Source organism: Carassius carassius, chromosome 5 (genome assembly GCF_963082965.1).
Source record: "Carassius carassius chromosome 5, fCarCar2.1, whole genome shotgun sequence".
Lineage (NCBI taxonomy): Eukaryota > Metazoa > Chordata > Actinopteri > Cypriniformes > Cyprinidae > Carassius > Carassius carassius.
The window spans coordinates 22,667,972-22,689,032 of NC_081759.1; the positions used below are offsets into that span (position 1 = coordinate 22,667,972).

The 21,061-nt window shown below is 36.8% G+C and overlaps 1 protein-coding gene across 1 annotated transcript in view; it reads right to left on the minus strand.

Annotated features, from left to right (window-relative positions):
* adgrv1 (adhesion G protein-coupled receptor V1) overlaps positions 1-21,061 on the minus strand; it is a 125,840-nt gene that overhangs the window by 14,622 nt on the left and 90,157 nt on the right. Inside the window, exons 84-86 of the mRNA XM_059550160.1 lie at positions 8,767-8,883; positions 5,166-5,344; positions 3,216-3,373 (exon numbers count right to left, since the gene is read on the minus strand). Of these exons, the coding sequence (XP_059406143.1) occupies positions 3,216-3,373; positions 5,166-5,344; positions 8,767-8,883 (454 nt within the window). The remainder of the gene's footprint in view (positions 1-3,215; positions 3,374-5,165; positions 5,345-8,766; positions 8,884-21,061) is intronic.

Sequence of the window (21,061 nt, forward strand, 5' to 3'; positions counted from 1 at the left end):
GTGTGTGTGTGTGTGTGTGTGTGTGTGTGTACGTGTGCTTGTGGGTGACATGTGGACATCCTGCTCCTTCCTCTGAACTGTGGGTGTGGGAAGCGTGTCTGGCCTCACGCCAGCGCTCTGACCAGACGTTCCATACAGTATGTTCTCGGAGAACTGAGACCTCTCTAGGGAAAACTAACAGTGTTTGGCATAAAAAAAGAGGTTTGGCCTGAATCTAAATCAGTTCCATCCACTATTAAAACAGAGGTGGGATCACAATCAAATCAAATAAAAAAATTGGGATTTGCCTGTATTAAAGAAAATTCTAGATACACAATAATTTCAATAAATAAAGCAATAAGATGCTATGCATTACACTAATGAATTTTATAAATCTATAGATTTTCTGAAGTATTTTTCAACAAAATGCATGTACTGACTAAAAGGCCATTGCTGCCATTTTCAAATCAGCTCAGCTTAGTTTCCATGTCATTTAACTTAACAGGGTAATTTATGATGATTGTTTTCAACAAAAGCAATGGATCCAGAATCTAGACTTTGGGTCAAATCGTGGGAACATTATGTAACAGTAGTATAGTGTTAGTGATATAAGCAGTTAAGCAAGGTCATAAAGATATGAGATATAGAAGGGTGAAAAAGGATAGTGATAAACAGTGATTTAGACTCTTATACCCTGTTTCTATGACTGTACAGGCTGTAAACATTTTATGCAATCATGGATATTATGCATGACCTAAGGATTAAGTGTCTGCATTGCAAGTCATTCCTAAGCAAATACAGAGAAAACATAGTCTGAACACTGGAAGCAAAGTGATAGACATCCATACTGACTGTATTGTTCACTAGATTAAAAAAAAGTACTGTAAGACCCAGATTAAATTTGGTTCCAAGTACAATAACATCTGTGAGTTCTGTCCCTTTGTTTACTGTCAAAACCTCCTTGATTGCAAAGCACATCTAGTATGGCCATCACTCACAGCAGTATTCATTTGATTTAGGACATCTTATCATTCTTAAACAGTCTTAATTTTCTTAGCCTTAGATACTGAGTTTACTAGTCTGTTTACAGACTGGGCTACACAGCAAATACAGTTTATTTGCATTTGATTAAAATAATAATAATAATAATAATAATAATAATAAAATTTCAAGTTATGCAAGATGTTTTTGGCTGGACTTTGCAGTTATGTCTAATGAATGAGGAAAATAACTTACTTTTTAAACAGACCATATTTAGGTCCAGGAATGGCATAAAGCGATGCCACTTTAGTTTTTATATTTTAAGGTTAGTTCATGCATTTACTAACATTGAGCAAAATATTTGTTACAGTTTTTATTCATCTTTGTTAATGGTAGGAAACGTATTCATTAATTAAGATTAATAAATGCTAAAGTTAGCTAATGTTAATGTTAGCTTATTGAAAAGTTTTACCAAAAATTCTAAATAATATAAATACATTTTATTCATAATGTATATATCAATCCCCCCAAACAGTGAGCTGTTGCAGTCATACTCTGCCACATAAACATGCCTCATTAAGAGAGCTGAAGGATTAATCCTGAGCCAATAAAGCTATTCCAAGAAAATGACTGCATTGTCAAAAAGCACTACTTCCTTTAAGACCATACTGAACAACTGCAAAAGCCGAATTAAATCTTTAAATAGGGCTGTGGTAATTATCTCCCCACAGGCCTTGGAAAGAACACCTCTGCCTAGCGGCTAAAGGTTGATTTCTTAATATCTTGGCTCTATAATGTGGTTCTTCAGAGGCTGAAAAATATCCTGACATTTTATGGAGCACATCAGAATATCTCAAAGGCAAGTCACAGTCAGAATGATCCATGAGCTTCTAACAAAACAGAAGCTGGTTTCGGGAACAATTGCTGTAATGCATTTAGAGAAGCAAATGGTCATCAAATAGATTTATACTGGTTTTCACAGCTTGATCACAGAACCCATGTTCAAACCATGCATAATAAATTAAATTGGCAGCAAACCAGAAACTGAAGACACAGACACAGACGAAGACACAGTTTGATAACATTTTGTCTTTTAGTTAATAATTACTTGATTTATATGGTTAAGTTGACCTTTACAGAACTGAACTTGCATCCCATCTCTTGGGTGAACTTTTTTTCACTTCTGTATTTCCCATAAGTCAACCAGGAAATTTTATTTTACTCATTGTGTCCATTTCATCCCTGTCCCAAGCCGAATGTTTTGTTTGACATGTCATCAAACAGCAACAACCCAGACAGAATCAACATCTAAGAGTTAACCGGAAAGATCTGGTTTTCTAAATGCATATTTATTTGACTGTGCTTCTTTGAAAGTCATTAAACACATCCGGCATGAAGAAGCAAATTTGCTGCATAATGTATTCGCTTACGCCTGTGTGTCCTGCAATATGAAACAGCAAGTGTGGGAGTGCTGCAGTGAGGTCATTGTGTTTGTGAGCAAATGGTGGGCTGATGGTGCATCCCTCTGTAATAAAGTTGAGTGGTTTAGGATTAGCCCGCTGTGCACAAAGAGGAAAGCTAATATTGCACATGGCAACCCTGGCTGACCACCCACACGCAAACTGTACAATACCACCATTTAAAACTCAGAACAGCAGTTACGGGTAAACAATGAAACCATCACGGTGGATTAACAAGTAAAGAAAGCCAGGGTTTTACATGTTAATTGTCCAAATGTTAGTTGAAAGGTGCTGCTGATATAGGTAGATTTGAGGCTAAGCAGTAAGGTGGAGGCTGCGAACACTAAAGATATAATCAGCCAGTTAAGATTTTAAGTTTTAAAACAATACTGACAACATGTATTTACTCAGGGACTGAGCAGCAAGTTACAATATAGATTTAATCCAATCTACTCAAAACAGCTGTGGGCATTTTAAAAAAAGACTAACATACCACAACAGAAAAAAAAAAAAACATTATTTGGAAGGTGTGTAATTATTCGGAAGGCTGTGCAATATTCCTGAAAGCACAGCCCTGAGCAATCTGACGATTGAGATCAACAAACTTTCCAAGGGAAAGCACCTTCCCATATTTTGCTTTCAGTTTCTCTGATATTATCGGCAGCTCTTTACTTCTAAAGCACCGTTTTCCAGTAACATGTTCATTGCAGTGCCAGGTTATTCACGCAATAAAACGGCAGGAAACCTTGAGGCTAATTAATTTGACAAAACTTGTAATAACAAAAGCATACAAACCTGAGCTGTTTGTTCGGCCTCGGTAGACATCATCATAAGCCTTCCACTGCTGAGTGACTTGATACGCATGGATGAAGATCACCAGCACCCCTACCAAACAAATCAGAGGAACCAGGACGGCCGTACAAAGTGCAGCATATACGTTGGGAATGAAGCATCTACAAAAAAAGACAAAAAATAATATTGTGAATACACAAAGAGGATTGGTACCAAGGTTTATGGTTGGATGTTTATGTATTTAGTATTCCGTGGAAGAAAGAAATTGATTAAAATGGGTTTGAAACGACATGATGGACATCCTTACAAAGTCTGGTGATTGTTTTTCTGTATTCTTTAATTTTATTTCTACTGAGATTCTTTCTTTTTGTCTTTCTCTGACTCTTCTCCTTCTATCTGAGGAATTTCTTCCAGTCGGCATTTGTTTTTGTCCTGTATGCAGTTATAGAGTCTCTGTCTGGTATTCGGAAAAGAAAAGCTTTGGGAAACTCAATCCATAGTAATCTTGTTATGACGTGATCTGTATCAAAATAAGCAGCAGTTGTATTCTGCTCACAGGCCTGGCATCTCTCTGGCCAGACAAAGAGAATGGACAAACACAGCCCGTACTCATTTTATAGAGCAGAAATGGCACAGTGTAGCTATAATATAGTTTAAAGCGTGTAAAATGCCTGTAGGAAAATAAACAGCTCATTCTTCACTAGACTTAATCTGATCATAATTTTGAAACACTGCCTGGTTTAGCATAACATACTGTATATCTTCACATAGATGCCACACAAAAACACATTTTTTAAACAAAAAATAAACAAGTAGCTCAGTCTGTATGCACAAATCACTTTTCTAGTTGTGATACCTGCAAAGTAACTAGAGCTACCAACATGGGCCTTCCTCTTCAATTAAACAGCTTTTCAGTTCTTAGTTAAAGGATTATCAGGAACTTTATCTAGAGACTTAGAACAAGTCATACGATAAATGCTGTAAAAGACTAGAGACACAAACACAAGTCAAACACGTCTATCCAGTTCAGATTTACACAGGAAAAAAACAGTGCACAGAATGCAAAAACATTATGTTTGAACAGGGCCGTACAAATATTACTTTGTGTACGTTTGTTTTTTTTTTTTGTTTTTTTAAGTATTAAAGGTTTAACTAACTGAAATATAGCCTAAATAAAAAAATATATAAATAAATAAATAAACGTTAGAAATGTTGATCTGTGGAAGTAAAACCATGAAAAGTTATTTTTATAGAACAACAAATTATTTTATTTCTAAAAAGGAAATAGAAAAGTTGATTCTTCATAACATGACTCTTTTAAGAAACCTTGTAATGCTACATTACGTGTGTTAATTAAAATCTGACCTTTAAACTAATGTGCTTCTACAAGCATGTCTACAAGCATTTGACTCCTCCCAGGCGGCTGAAGCCTTATGGTGCTGGAAAAGGCGAGAACTGTGTTGGCTTGTGAGGTGAGGTGACATCATTTTTTTGTTCTTGGAGAAAGAGATGTTTGGCTTTCATGAGTCGGCTGGGAGTTTACGTGCTAAGAGCTGCTTTGAGAAAGGGTGGAGAGGAGTGTCCATAGTCCTCTGTTATCACTGCAGGCTTGACTGAGGCAAAACTGAACCTATGCACAGTCACAGCTTGTAACCTCATAAACACAGAAGAGCTAAAAATAGCAGCTCTTCCCGACTTACCAATAACAGACCCCGACCGCACACAATCAATGTAAATGGGGCAAAGAAGAGAGTGTATATGAGAAAGAAAATTGCTTACAGCGCATTAACACAGGAAACGAGTAACGAGCAAAAAAAAAAAAAAAACAGCACCAAATTGTGAGCATTTATATGTGAACATTTAATTGTCCATTATGTCCCCATTTGGTTATGCAAATGTAGCATGTTTGTGTGTGTGTGTGCGTGAGAGAGAGACACATATTCATGAACTCACAGATCTCCTTGCACCAGGCCAAACACACTATAAATGCTCCATCCAAAGCCTCCCAGCAGGACTACAACCAGAATGATGATGACCAGAGCAGGAAGTCCCCAGCTGAGCAGGAAGTAGAGAAGATAGCGTCTCTCTGTGTGCTCATCATTCATCACCAATATCTGCCAGAAGTTTATGGCCTAGGAAGGAAAACACAAGTAATACTAAATAAAGAAATGGAAACATTACCGGTTTATAAACAAACCAGCTTCATAAAAAAGGATAGCTGATTAATGTTTTGACGAGACTAGACACCAAGAACCAACTACCAAATAGACATCTGTTGGTTATTTTACCTCATATATTACTGCTATCAAGAACTAATACTTCCTTGGTCTATGTGTTAAGTTAGCCTGTTTCACATTTTGGGATGAGGTACTACAAGTGGAAGTTTAAAATCAACATCAAAATCAAGTCCTGATGTAGCACCTACTTCAATCAGTATTAGCTCCATAAATGGATAGGAACTGCAGCAACTCTGTTTTGCTGTGCTGGGAACTTGAATAAGAGATGAAGAGAAGAGAGAAGCTGGCAGGATGTAGTATTAGTATTAGGATGTAGTATTTGGGTGTCGAAACTCTTTGCGATTCCTCTCCAGCCTCTTTGCAATTATGGAAGAAGTTGGCACTCCGCCATTGAGATTGCCCCATCTCGCAACTTCCATTGATCTGGCGCTTTAACAGTGCCAGTATAGGGAGTATCTCTGGGATCTATTGAAAGGCTATTTTAGCACAGACTGAAACATGAGTCCCAGTGCATAGGAAAGAACTCTTAGATCAATAGTTTTCATTGAGAAATTGTATTTCTTTCAGTACTCCTTTAAAGTAGGCGTAGAACATCTGTACTATTTCCATTGAAGGCTAGAATACAATACATGACATTTGCCCAGATTTATAGTCTGAAGGACATGACAGCATTTGCCTTCTGATGTCTACTGTTTTAAAATTTGTTAGTGTGACTGATAGTGTATTCCAGTCTAGAACAAACAAAGACTTAACTCACATGGCTTTAGCTCCAGATTGTCTCAAGGAATTGTGCAAATCAGGTATCAGCGCACTACTGAGATCTATGATGAATGCAATTTGTACTATTCTATTTCACATCATGCAGGTCGGTTCCGAGTTCTAGATTGTAGAGGATGGAGACTATCATCATCTGGAAAATTTGCATTTACCTTCTAATTAAACTGGATCGTGTGCTTACTGAATGAGATTCAGCTTTTTATTATGAAATTTGGCTGAAAGTTATTGATATATGAGAAAAGTGCAAACAAAACAATTATGTCACATGTAATTATCACATCACATAAGTTCTGCAGAGGTTTATTACAGGCTCATTTGCCAGCTGTTTTGAAATAAAGGCAAGCAAATGTTCAAATCATTCTCTGCTGGATGCAAATACTTTCCAGTCTGAATCATGATTTACCTTTTCCACCAAACACAACTTTTGTTTGATTTATTCCATGTGTGTTTTCATAAACTCACACCCACTTCTGCACATCAACACACTTACAATACATAAACATACTGGCCTTTACACTTTGGTCCTTCCACAACTCTTGGCACCATAATCCTAAAACCTATTTTTGTAATTAGCCAGTTAGTTTATTTCATGTTCTCTTGCATAATCTTGCAACACCAGTGTATCAAGTGCTAACAGAGATTACATTCTCTATGTAAACAGCTAAGCCCCTGGTGTTTTTCGGCATCATTGAGAAAAACAAGATAATCCCACTATGTGAGAAAAAAACACCTTTGATTTCAAGAAGTTCAATTTAGGTGAGAGGTTCCTCCAGGGTCAGTGCTCAGTTCTATGTCTTTTTTCAACTAAAGGGAGAAATTTAATGCAACATGAACCCAGATGTTTGCGTTCTGTGTGAGTTTTTGAGGGATTAAAGGCCATGTTCTTTTTTCATTTCATTAAGCATGTTAGGGCCAAATCCTGTTTTTGCTTTCGGAGAACAAGACAACCTTCATAGCCAGAGTGAGTTGAGTTCCAGAGACAGGTTTCTGTGCTTAGAAGGGATTACCGTAGAAAGAAAAGGAGAAGGCGAAAGGGTCCAGCAAGATTTATGAAATGGATTTTTAAAAGGTCTCTGATCAGCTACTATAGTCGTGCTAGCACAACTGCCTGAAAAATCTCCACCAGAAGAATCACACGTAGCTGGAACATGTCAAGCTGCACGTAAGATAAATCATGTGTTTTCTAATGGATTGAACTAAGCGTATGAATCATGCCCATTCCTAAGCCGACAATGAAAAGATACACATGCACACATGCGCGCGCACACACACACACATACACACACACACGTTTGTTTCTGTGAATTCTGGGGACTTCCCGTAGACCGAACAATATTTTCTATCCCCTAACCCTAAACATAACCCTTACAGAAAACTTGTTTGCATTGTTACATTTTCAGATAAACATAATTTACTATTTTTTTATACAGTTTTTGATTGTTTTGTGTAGACTCTCTACAGAAATAATTTGTTTACTGTACCCTACTCCTAAACCTAACCCTCACACAAAACATTATGCGTGTTTGCATTAATAAATACAAAATAAATAAATGTCAAGATTTCAGGTATTGCTATCCTTGTGTGGACATACATATGATCCCCGGGAATACCTGGACCACACACACACATGCACACTACAAAAAGATACTTGTCTTAGTAAGGCAACCTTCTGATACAAGCTTCCTGTTTATGGTGTGATATTTATGTGCAAACATCATCTTCAGCAACAAGTAAAAACCAAAGGCCTTTGATATTTGTTGAATTCTCAAAAGCTCTTTTGAGATTATGATTTAATCAAATTTACAGATACAAATTAGAGAAAAAAGTAAAACCAAGAAACTAGGTTTCAGATAACTTCTGGAATTTCATGAGGGTAAAACTTTTTCAGACAGTCTTGAAGGTAAGATATACCAAACACTATGTACTAAACAGTGACAGTGAAGGAGTGTGACTGACGAAATATTGTGAAATTTATTTTTTACCTTCTGCGTAAGTAAGCTATTGTTCAAAGGAAAGTTTATGCCACACCTTCAACTGCCCTGTAGCAAAACCTTTCTTCTGAAAAATTCCTGATCTCACTTTCAATTGCTTAAAGGGAGAGCTTACCCCAAAATAACATTTTGGTCATTATTTACTCACCCTCATATTGTTCCAAACATGTATGAATTGATTTCTTCTGTTGAACATGAAATAATTTATTTTGAAGAATGTGAATAACCAAACAGTTGCCGGTATCCATTGACCACAGTATTTATTTCCATACTTTGGTGGTCAATGATTACCAGCAACTGTCTGGTGACCAACATTATTCAAAATATCTTCTTTTGTGCTCCAAAAGAGGTAGGTATGAAATAGCATTTTAACATGTCTTCATTTTTGTGAGAACTGTCTTTAAGAAGGTAAGGATTATCTACAGATAATCATGAATTAAGGACCCTATCTCAAATAAATTTCATTAACATAGTGGGATTATGTATTTAGTGTTGTCAGTGCAAAAACCCACTACACTAAACACAGTAGGTGAAAAAATAAAGTTTTACCTGTATGAGCATCCAGCTGAACTGACTGAGGTGAAAGTAATGGAAGAAGAGGCCAAGAGCAGCACAACTGTCCTCTGAGAACATGCGTCCACGGAATGCAGACACCAGGAAACAAATCTGAGAAACACAGAGTGACAGATACATCAGCAGAGGCCCTGGTGTCCTCATACACTCAGCAGAAATCACACATTTAGATGACTCTCGGCATTCAGATCTATCAGTCCCAGAAGAGCATCTCAAATGTCCACGACTGTTTCTAAATCATTTAAACTTAAAATATTTTTGATAAAAATTTGAAGAGCTGACACTGTCAGGTCTTGACCGGGTGTCTAGAGGACTGTTACATCACACTTCAGGATGGACAGCCAAAAGACCAACAGTTGACAAATCATTGTGCTCTTGTTTTTGTGACATATCAGGACTCAACTCTGTATAATGACATGGGTATGACACAGGTACTACAAGGAGAGGGTGACTTATGAGGACATAACCCATGTCCCCATTTTTCAAAACGCTTATAAATCATACAGAAAGAGTTTTTTTGAGAAAGTAAAAATGCACAAAGTTTCCTGTGAGGGTTAGGGTTAGGTGTAGGGTTGGTGTAGGTAGGGCCATAGAATATACAGTTTGTACAGTATAAAAACCATTACGCCTATGGGATGAACCCACTTTTCACAAAAACAAACGTGTGTGTGTGTGTGTGTGTGTCTACTGAGTGTTTAAGAATATAGCTTTCATTGTAAATTGTAACATTTTAATTAAAAAAAAATAACAATTTTACATACATTTACATTATATTTCCTTTAAATCTAGCTTTTTTCCAAAACTTTTATATTTCAGAAATGAAGACATTTGGAAACAGGATGTATAGTATATATTATACATGATTATAGATTCTGAAAGGTGACAAGATACAGTATAATCCAAGTCTATGGCCCAAAGTACACTTCAGGAACAGCGCAAAATCTTTCAAACAAAAACAACTAAGTGATTTCACCTTGTCTGTGACCTCTCTGGACTGTATTTGTGGACAATCTTCCAGACAAATACAAAAAAAATACAAATTGGCAGACGACTCTCAATGTGGAGCTAACGGTCCAGTCCATGAATACTGAAACCCTTTCAATGCAAACAACGCAGTGTTTTTTTTAAAGTGGTGAGAGTCCCTGTTGGAAAACCCAAATTAAGGGGAAACCGTGCCTGTGGAAAACCCATCCTGGCTGCTGAGTGAAGGGAAATGTGGGGTCATTACGTACGGGATGGCATTAAACGAGGTACTGTTGGGATAAAAGTCAAGAGGACAGCGTGGTGTGAGAGGGAGGTGTCAGTGCAGGAAGGAAAAAAGGGCAGGGACGTCCACAATGAGCAGTGTCCATCAGGTGCATGCTGGGAAGAGTGATTCTGGCATGGAAATGTGGTAATGCTGCCAAAAAAAATCTAAAACTCAGTACTGTATGTGTGTAAATTAGCAGGTTCATGGAATAATCTCATAAACAAAACTCAAATAAAGCCTTGTTCGCTCAAACATATTCATTAATAGTCTGTCATGATTTAAATTTTACATTTTACAATATTAAGGGATATTTTTGAAATTATTACAAATCCTTTTGGGGCCTGTGTGATATTTACACTTGCTACTGAACAGGACTAACAAGATTTTCATAAGAAAATGAGCCTGTGCAAATATCAAATATTTGAGGTTAGTATGCTTTTCTATTTTTTGAAAGAAATAATACTTTTATTCAGCAAGGACACATTAAATTGATATATATATATATATATTAATTTTATGTGACCCATTTTTAACTAATTCAAAAGAATTTCTCTATTCAGAAAACACAAATACTTTATGGCCTTGAAAAATGTATGTTTGGAAACTTCTTCTGTGTCACAGTCAGTGTTGGGGGTAATGCATTACAAGTAACGCGAGTTACGTAATCAGATTACTTTTTTCAAGTAACTAGTAAAGTAACGCATTACTTTTTAATTTACAAGAAAATATCTGAGTTACTTTTTCAAAAAAGTAACGCCAGTTACTTTGTATTCCCATTTTTTGACTGACAAGCCTCCTGTTCCCATATTGGGAGAAATTGGAAGTATGGAGGCGTTGTGTGCGCTGTGTGTTACTGTAGTTCTAGAATAAATGTGAATGTGCATTAATTCATCCCACTCACAAAAAACAAAAAACAAAACAGATTTAGTATTCATCAAAATTAATCAAAACCGTGAAATGCAAACTCAGAATATGACGCAAACCTGCAATAACTAAATATATTAAATAACACAAATGTATCTATTCCCATTTTATTAACAGTGTCTTTGCTGCTGACCTTTAATGATCCAGTTCAACCATACTAATAATTAAAAAATGACTTTAGATAAACTAACAATTGTGCTTCATTGTTTTTTTTATTGCTGAAGAGTGTTGAACCTTCTTCTCCTGTGTTCTACAGTACAGACGTGAATTTACTTTTCCTTCAGCCTGAGGTTTATTCATTACACTTTTTGGTGTGAAAGGGCTTTTACATTTGCTATAAATAGAACTTCTTATATTAAAAACAATCAAGCCCTGCTCATATTTAAAAAGTAATGTGAAAGTAACGTAACACATAAATGTAACACATTACTTTCCATAAAAAGTAACGAAGTAACGTATTTAGTTACTTTTTTAGGGAGTAACGCAATATTGTAAGGCATTACTTTTAAAAGTAACTTTCCCCAACACTGGTCACAGTAAAACAAAACTTAATCACGTTCAAACTATAAACTCATTACAGGCTCTTCAGACCCGGGTGAGTAAACAGGGAGGAGATGCGATCGGGTTCCCATTCAATATGATCTGCTGACACACACACACTCAGACGATCACATCAGTAACATTAGCTGCTGATGGCAGGGGCACCATCCCCCTCCTCTAATAACCTTTCTGGACGATTCTCTGCTCCACAATTGATCCAGCTGCCTTTTGTAACAAAAGGGACATGCAGAAAGACTTCTGAAGCTAAAAGTAGCAGCTAACTCAGTTCATCACGAACGACCCGTTCAGTTCATATATCATTCCACCACTAGCCCCTAGTCGACTGTTTATCCTGCTGAAATGTGTATAAATAAAGGCAACATGGCTCCAGCTTAATAGTTCCTGAGTAATAAGACATCAGCACCTCTGTCATGTGAAACGGGCGGGCCTCCGATGACATAACCAAAGCTGGTTGGGGGACAGCAGTTCATTAAGGGGCTTGAGATTGGAGAAGGGTGATAGAGAGCCACAGTAGAGATCAGAGGACCCTGTGTCTGGGATCTGTCTGGCCTAGAGACAGCCCCCAAGACCAGATGCACTTGATAATGTGGATCTGCTTATCCTTTCAGTGCAATCACTTAAACCCATAACAGGGAGTGGCAGAAAATAGACCATCCAATCTGATATGCGTTGTGATTATAGGCCGGATGTACTGAACCGCGCTGTCCCATAAACAATACGGGTGTAAACAGTACATGTGCGCAGTACATAAGTGTAAAATCTGCCAATGTAACAAAACACAATCTAACACATTTTATAGCATTATAAAGTAAAATGGCTATTAGAAATAAATAAATACAGCCACATAATAATAATAAAAATAACAATAAAGATTAAAATATTTAATTATTAAATACATTATTAGCCTACAACAAATTATATACAGTATAAACATGTTTTATGACATGAAGAAAGCAGATTATAATATTTAGTGCTATGTCAGGAGGAATATTTTTTTTCTCTCTAAGGCTAGTTGGTTCCTGATAAGACAAAGAAACGTGTGTCAGGGCTGTCATTATGGAGACTGATGAGTCGCTCACAGCTTTATCAGCTTTCTAATGACAATGCTGGATTAGTGCCAGACAGCTCTACAAGGCCACTGTCTTATCTGAATTAATGCCCAAGAAGACAGACATTCTCTATTGTGGTTGGTTTGGTTTGGTTCCTACTTTGGTTTTATGATGGATGTAAAATACGTGTAAAATTTTATAATTTTTAATGGGTTTTTAAATATTTTTATTTTTTATTTTATTTTTAAAAAGTTATATAAATTATATAAATTTGTTTTTGCACTTGTTTCATTATGCTACCGGTTTAAATAATTGAAACTAAATATTCAAACATTAAAACATTAAACATTAAAGTTGCTATGGTTACAAAGCAGCTGGGAATGCAAAGCTAAATAACATTTTTGCAGCTAATTCACAGCTGACTCTACCTGGAGGAAGACACTGAGCTTAAAACAGTCACACACCATGCATTGAAAACATTATGTCTTGACTTTAATCGGATCTGTCAAACATCACTCTATAACCATGCAGAGTCCCATCACACAAGTTGGCAGTGAACTGACCACATGTCACTACAGTGTGAATGACGATAAACTTGTTGACTCGTTCTCAAGTGTCAGATGTTGATTTGTTAGCCATAATATCTGGAGCGAGTACCTGATCTAAGTAAAAACAAATTCACTCTTGCAGCAGTACATATTGAACTTAGAAACAGCTTATCTAATCTCGATGTAAGTAATATTAGATGTGCTTCTGTGCTTCCATGATCATTAACACACACACACACACACGCAGACACGCAGACACACAGACACACACAAAAACCTTTACTAAAACATATAATATGTGTAAGTGGATTATGTAGACTACAAAGTTATTTTGAACTCCATATTTCCAATGAGCACAAATGTCTCTTTTTTATATATATATATATATATATATATATATATATATATATATATAATTATTGTGTTTTTGTGCAGTCTGCTGCAGTCTGAGCCACTCCAGTTCTGTACTCCATTGGTGTATGTTTGAGTGTAACTATATATAGATACTGTGTTAGTCACAGATGCACCTCCCCCCTTTTCCAGAGCTGATTATAAAGGAGTCAAGCAGTCTGTGGCCTCGGGCTAATTTCCACACACATCAGTCAGACAGGTAAACCTCAGTACCAGTCCTGTGGGCATATGTACTGTGTAAAACAATCACGTGTGAAAATAATCTAGCTCAACAGCTCAATGATATATATATTATCTGTGAACAAAACACTCAAACAGCTATCATCGCCAGCTGATGGAAATTTGCACATGTAGTGCTGTTTACTGTGAATGGAAAAATTGCAGGAATCCATCTGCCTTCCCCCTTTAGAAAGGAGAGCCGGCTAGGCTGTTTCCTGTCGGGAGGATGCATATGTGTTAGTCATCAAGCAATAAGCAAGATATATATTTGGCTCAAGGTGTGGTATTAGTTTTGAAGAATAAATCAATCTCAGCTCCACTGCATGATAGATGATGCTTTTCTGCATCTTCTCTGAGGACTGTTTCCATATACTATACTAGTGTGAGTTAAATTGTTATGACTGCACTAACAAAAAAGAAACATTTTGTTACTGTTTTTTTCGTTTTTGAAATGGCAAGCATGATAATGCAATTAGCATGATTCATTCCTATTTTTTAACAAGTAGAACAACAAAAAGTTGCATCACTGTTTAAGCTCAACCTGAATTACACTGTTTTAAACTGGAGCAACATCACCAGAATAATAATCATTTGAAAACATAACAAAACAAAACATTTTATATAAAGTTTAAACAATTATTAGGGTGTATTTTTTACATTTGTATTTAGGGTAAATGTATATTTCAAGTTAATGCTGTCAACTGTCATCCCAATTGATTGAATTCATTCAGAATTTTTTTATTCATGTATATGTGTGTATATATATATATATATATATATATATATAAATTGGCATTCAGATTTTTTCATTGTAGTGTATGTAATTATTTTTATTTTTACACTTACAGTATTTTCTGTGAATTTAAACTGAAAATTAATAAATGAATAAATGAACAAATTAATGAAATAATTAATAATGAACAAACTTTTTTTTTTTTTTTTTACATATGTCTCATTTTCTTTTTAACATTTTTGGAAATTTTACAAAAATTATAAGCATACTATTACCCTAATCTGGATATCCAAAAAGAGAATGTGGCAATGTAAATCATCATCAAAGAACACCTCAGAGGGTCAATATGCTCCTCTCAGAGATCTGCTGCTGATGTTGACTAGGCGCTAATAATAGCCCTGGCCAAAAAGATTACATCACCAGCAGAGCGTGAGAGATGATTCACGTCAACCAGACGGTCCGAATCTTCAATGTGTCATTCATAACACCATTCTGGTTCTCAATTGCCCTTTTTCTTTCTTTTTCTCCCCCCACTTCCTGTCCCACCCCCCTCCTCTAACAGCTACCGGTCTGAACTAGCTGGTTCCAGACTGGTGGAATCGCAGAATCGTGGGTGTTTCCTCAGCTACTTTTGTTCAGTGGGAGCCAAAGGCACAAATTTCTCACAAATATCCACCTTTATCTCTGCTATAATTTCTTCTTTCTGCCTTCCTTCTCATCTGGAAAAAATCCCTTGTTGCTCATGACAGGGCTTTCCCCAAACTGTCAGGACTGATTGGGATTTTTTTTTTTTAGACAGACTTTCATCAACCAAAGTGGTTGCGGATGAGTGCCTCAGGCACACACTTACGTGAATATGGGACTCCTCAAGAAAAGGTGAAATAGCTGTGGGACGTGATTAGTGGGTTTGTGTGGGAAGGCCACACCTGTGTGTGACTCATGAAAAAATATTGAATGTTAGATGTGCGGGCGGCTGTTCATAAAGAAGTCTTTACCTTCTATATCCTTCTTAATTCATTTTCGCAATCTGGTTTCAGACGGAAGAAAAAGTTGTTTATGTGAGATGATGAAAAATCCTTTTAAATGTTTAATTATTACAGCAGATTTAGATCTCAGATCCTCGCTGAACCTGAAGGAAGCACTATAAATGATGAAACATAAAATATTCTCAGTGAAGTTCAAATATTATAATTAGTAAAGTTAAGCTAATTAAACATTTGTGTTAATTGAAAAAGACAACTAGTGTCAAATGATATTACACAATCACAACATATATACGCTCTAACATTTAACATCATCAGCTCATGTTTATGCACCATTATTTAGTTATGAAACATATAACTCCCACTAGATGTTTGACTTACAAACACTCTTTGAGTGCGCAGACTAACAAATACACACATACACACTGACCATTGACATTCAGTGGGACATAATTGCACCCTTGGCACTAGTCCGGATGACCTGGCCCCTTTTTTCTTTTGTTCATGATTGTACATTTCAACCCCTTATGCAAGCTTGCTTTCCGCAGGGACTTGGAAGTCTATTGTTTTTTGATGACATACGCAGACAGTTTGACAGTTAATTTTTTTAATCGAAGAATGGCATAAAAACAAATTTGAATTTGCATTGCACTGCTACTATAACAAAAGACACTCCAGAAGACACATTTAAAGAGCATGTCACTGTCGATACCTCACAACACATGTATATAAGAACACAGTAACAGAGAATATGGTTACACTACTGTTGAAAAGTTTGGGGTTGGTAAGATTTTTGTAATGCTTTTTAAAAGAATTTTCTTATTCTAACCCAGGCTGCATTTATTTGATCAAAAATACAGAAAAAATATATATAATTACAACTTTAAATAACTGTTGTCACCTTGCTGAAAAAGTATTAATTTTCTGTAAAAATATATCTTACTGATCCCAATAGTGTATTGGCAGACACAAGGCACACTTTGTAAACATCACTGCATTGTTTAACAAAATATCGAACTAAGTGGAGTTTATTTTAAAGATAGCCCAAGTACACTTTTCACTTTTTAATGGTCATTACATTACATATACCTCCAGTTTCAAAGCCAAGGCTTAACCTAGTCCCGGACTAAAATGCAAGTCTGCACTGTGTTAGCTGAAAGAAACTTGCACTGACTGATCTTAAAATAGTTTAAGTTTAATTGTTGTTGCACGCCAGTAGTGTTTTTATCTAAGGCATAATTATAAAAGCTACTTAAATTTCCTTATTGAACTATGGCTTAATTTTGGCTTAACATAAGCCCTGTCTATGAAACCAGGTAAGACAAAAACTGTAATAACTGGAATCTCTGCTAGGACAATGGTGTAAACTTCAACACTTAAAATAATATTTGTACCAGGTGGTTAAAAGTCACAGAAAAGCTCTATCATAATTTAGTTTACAGATGCTATTTGGTTTGATATTTTGTATTTAATGCAATGAATTTCAGACTTTTTTAAAGATGCCTTAATAGTCCTAACATCTTTGGCTCCGCTGTATATTTAATAAAGGCATGCAACAAAGAAATAATAATACAACACTGAACGGTTACTAAAGACCTACATGTTTAAATGACTTTGAAAAGTGGTGACAGGAACTTCAATCATCCTCTTCAAGCCAGCTTTAGCTGAATAACACAGCAGCAGTGACTTCAAAGCCTACTTTATCATTCTTAGTCAAATCTCCTTGAAGTGTCTGAGCATGATAAAACCAAACAAGCTTTAGTCCTTCACTTCTAAGCTCATAGACACTGTGTTGCTGTTGTCACAAATCTCCTAGCTACCTGGTAATGTTACTGGTCTCCTCCTCAAAACAACACATGCTGTCGTTCATCTCATGCCAGACTGCAGTAAACAGAAGAGCTGGCCTCAGTGTTGGCTATCACGCTGACACGTTTCGGGTCAAAGCGGACACACCATCCAGCCAAAATAAAAGTGACCATGGGAACACAGTCATAAACAGACCTTCAGAATAACAATAATGGCATACAAAAAAAAAAAAAATCATTCAGTACATTCAGTACTGTGTATATGCGACCCAAATCCCCTAAAGTAACTATTATTGAAGAATAACGATTGACGCATCATTAAAAAAATGAATACTGATTGAAAGTAACTCTGTAAAAGTTAGAAAGCAGGATACTAATGAATGATTTCACAATGCTAATAATCTTCAACCAGGAGATTAATTGAGAAGCACTTAATTTAATGGTTATATAACTCACCTTGAAACAAACAGTGACTTAAACAGGTGACATGATGCAATTAAAATTTTTCCTTTCTCTTGGGAGTGTTACAAGCTCTTGGTGCATGAAGAAGATATGTAAAGTTGTAAAGACTAAAGTCACGCAAAGAAAGACGGTGTGGTTTCAGTAATCGCAGTTAGTGTTGAAGAGAGAGAGGGAGAGAGAGAGAGAGAGAGAGAGAGAGAGAGAGAGAGAGAAAGGGTCACACAGTGGAGACAGCGGTCTTAACCGTCTGTGACTTGTGTACTGCAAACACAAACAAGCTTCATCACTGTGTCTGTCATGCAACTCTGTTCCCCTTTCAGGCTTGAACTGATGGTTGGCCAATCGGTGCAGACTGCGCTCATCAGAAGAAGGGACTTTGTAGTACACTACGTGTTTGAGAGAGGCAGGCACAGAGGACCTACAATAATGTACAATAATGCACAATGTGCAATAACACAGCACACAAACACACATTAAATCATAGCTCATGGTAATCTCACTTTGAGATGCCCTTCAGGTTTATCAGCTCCTGTCATGTCGAGATCCACATCATATTATCATTTATGCATGTAGACATAAAATGTTGAATAAAATGTTTATCCGTCCTTTTCTAAAAACATCACAGAGTTTTTTTTATAAAGAAAACAAGCAGTAAATAAATACAGTGCAAGTCTAAAAGGGAAACTTTTTTTTAAAGAATAGAATTAGATTAGAGAGTGCTAGAGGTAGAGGATCAAAAAGGAAGAGAAGAGATGGAAGAGATGTGTTTTTAGCCGATTCTTGAGGATGGCTAAGGACATTCTACCAGGAGGGAACATTTAATTTAAAAGTCTGTGAAAGTGATTTTCTGCCTCTTTGGGATGGCACAATAAAGCGACGTTTACTTGCAGAACGCAAGCTTCTAGGGGACACATACTGCAAGTCTAAAGTAATGACCAGTGGTGGTTTTGTAGGCAAACATCAATGCCTTGAATTTTATGTGAGCAGCTATTGGTAGCCAGTGCAAATTGATAAACAGAGGTGTGACGTGCATTCTTTTGTCTCATTAGAAATTAATCTTGCTGCCATGTTTTGGATTAATTGTAAAGGTTTGATAGAACTAGCTGGAAGACCTGCCAAGAGTTGTTCATCCAGAACCGTACCATTACCAAAATGTGATGTGTAAACTCTGCTGATCACGGATTGGTAGGAGAGAATCGTCGCTACCTGCGTCACTGAACTTGCGACACAAACACAAAAGAACCACTAGATTTAAATCAGTACAGCCCGCTAAGGATCGAATGCAACTGTTTTGAATGAGCACACCTTTTTTTAACAACCAAAAAGTTTTGTTGTCTGTTGCGGGAGTATAGACATTCCTCTCTTTGATAGCAGAGGAGCAGATCCAGATGAGAGCTTGATGGGGCAATGCGGAATGAAAAAGTTATTTTAGGAGATGTGGCAGTAGGGGCGGTGCAACTTAAACGACATGTGATTAATCCCGCCCAGTCTAAAGCGATACTAAACTGCAGTGGAAACGCAAACCATGCCGAGCCGAGTCGTACCACGCAGAGGAAAAGTGCCATGAAAGACATGGGTTAAGGATGGGTTTCTTGAGTAGTGGGGTTATACGAGCCCGTCTAAGTGCTGAGGGAAAACCACCAGTGTGAAGGTATGGTTTGATGATGTGAGTGAGAGCAGGTACAACTGCAAGAGAAATGGCTTGAAGGAAATGGAATAGGGTATTAGGATGATTAGAAAGGATAAGTTTAGTTCTGCCTCAGATAGTGAAGAGAAGGATGTGAATGAATGCCTGTTTACTGGTAAATTGTGCTTGACAGAATGTGTTGTGGAAAATGGTGCACTGATGGTTTTAATTTTATTAATTAAGAACGTGGGAAAAATCTTATGTACAGGTGCTTCTCAATAAATTAGAATGTTGAGGAAAAGTTCATTTATTTCAGTGATTCAACTCAAATTGTGAAACTCATGTATTAAATAAATTCAATGCACACAGAATTAAGTAGTTTAAGACTTTGGTTCTATTAATTGTGATGATTTTGGCTCACATTTAACAAAAACCCACCAATTCACGATCTCAACAAATTAGAATACTTCATAAAACCAATAAAAAACATTTAGTGAATTGTTGGCCTTCTGGAAAGTATGTTAATTTACTGTACATGTACTCAATACTTGGTAGGGGCTCCTTTTGCTTTAGTTACTGCCTCAATTCGGCGTGGCATGGAGGTGATCAGTTTGTGGCACTGCTGAGGTGATATGGAAGCCCAGGTTTCTTTGACAGTGGCCTTCAGCTCATCTGCATTGTTTGGTCTCTTGTTTCTCATCTTCCTCTTGACAATAGCCCATAGATTATCTATGGGGTTCAGGTCTGGTGAGTTTGCTGGCCAGTCAAGCACACCAACACTATGGTCATTTAACCAACTTTTGGTGCTTTTGGCAGTGTGGGCAGGTGCCAAATCCTGCTGGAAAATGAAATCAGCATCTTCAAAAATCTGGTCAGCAAAAGGAAGCATGAAGTGCTCCCAGATTTCTTGGTAAATGGGTGCAGTGACTTTGGTTTTCAAAAAAGTCAATGGACCAACACCAGCAGATGACATTGCACCTCAAATAATCACAGACTGTGGAAACTTAACACTGGACTACAAGCAACTTGGGCTATGAGCTTCTCCACCCTTGCTCCAGACTTTGGACCTTAGTTTCCAAATGAAATACAAAACTTGCTCTCATCTGAAAAAAAAGACTTTAGACCAATAGCAACAGTCCAGTTCTTCTTTTCCTTAGCCCAGGTAAGATGCCTCTGATGTTGTCTGTGGTACAGGAGTGGCTTAACAAGAGGGATACGACAACTGTAGCAAAATTCCTTGACACTTCTATGTGTGGTGGCTCTTGATGCCTTGACCCCAGCCTCAGTTTATTCCTTGTGAAGTTCTCTAAAATTCTTGAATCCAGTTTGCTTGACAATCCTCATAAGGCTGCGGTTCTCTCGGTTGGTTGTGCATCTTTTTCTTCCACACTATTTCATTCCATTCAACTTTCTATTAACATGCTTGGATACAGCACTCTGTGAACAGCCAGATTATTGGCTACTCATTTTTGTGACTTACACTCCTTGTGAAGGATGTCAATAATTGTCAGAGACCATTTGGAAAGCTCAGGAAACCTTTGCAAGTGTTTTGAGTTGATTAGCTGATTGGCATGTCATCATATTCTAGTTTGTTGAGATCGTGAATTGGTGGGTTTTTGTTAAATGTGAGCCAAAATCATCACAATTAAAAGAACCAAAGACTTAAGACTACTTCAGTCTGTGTACACTGAATTTATTTA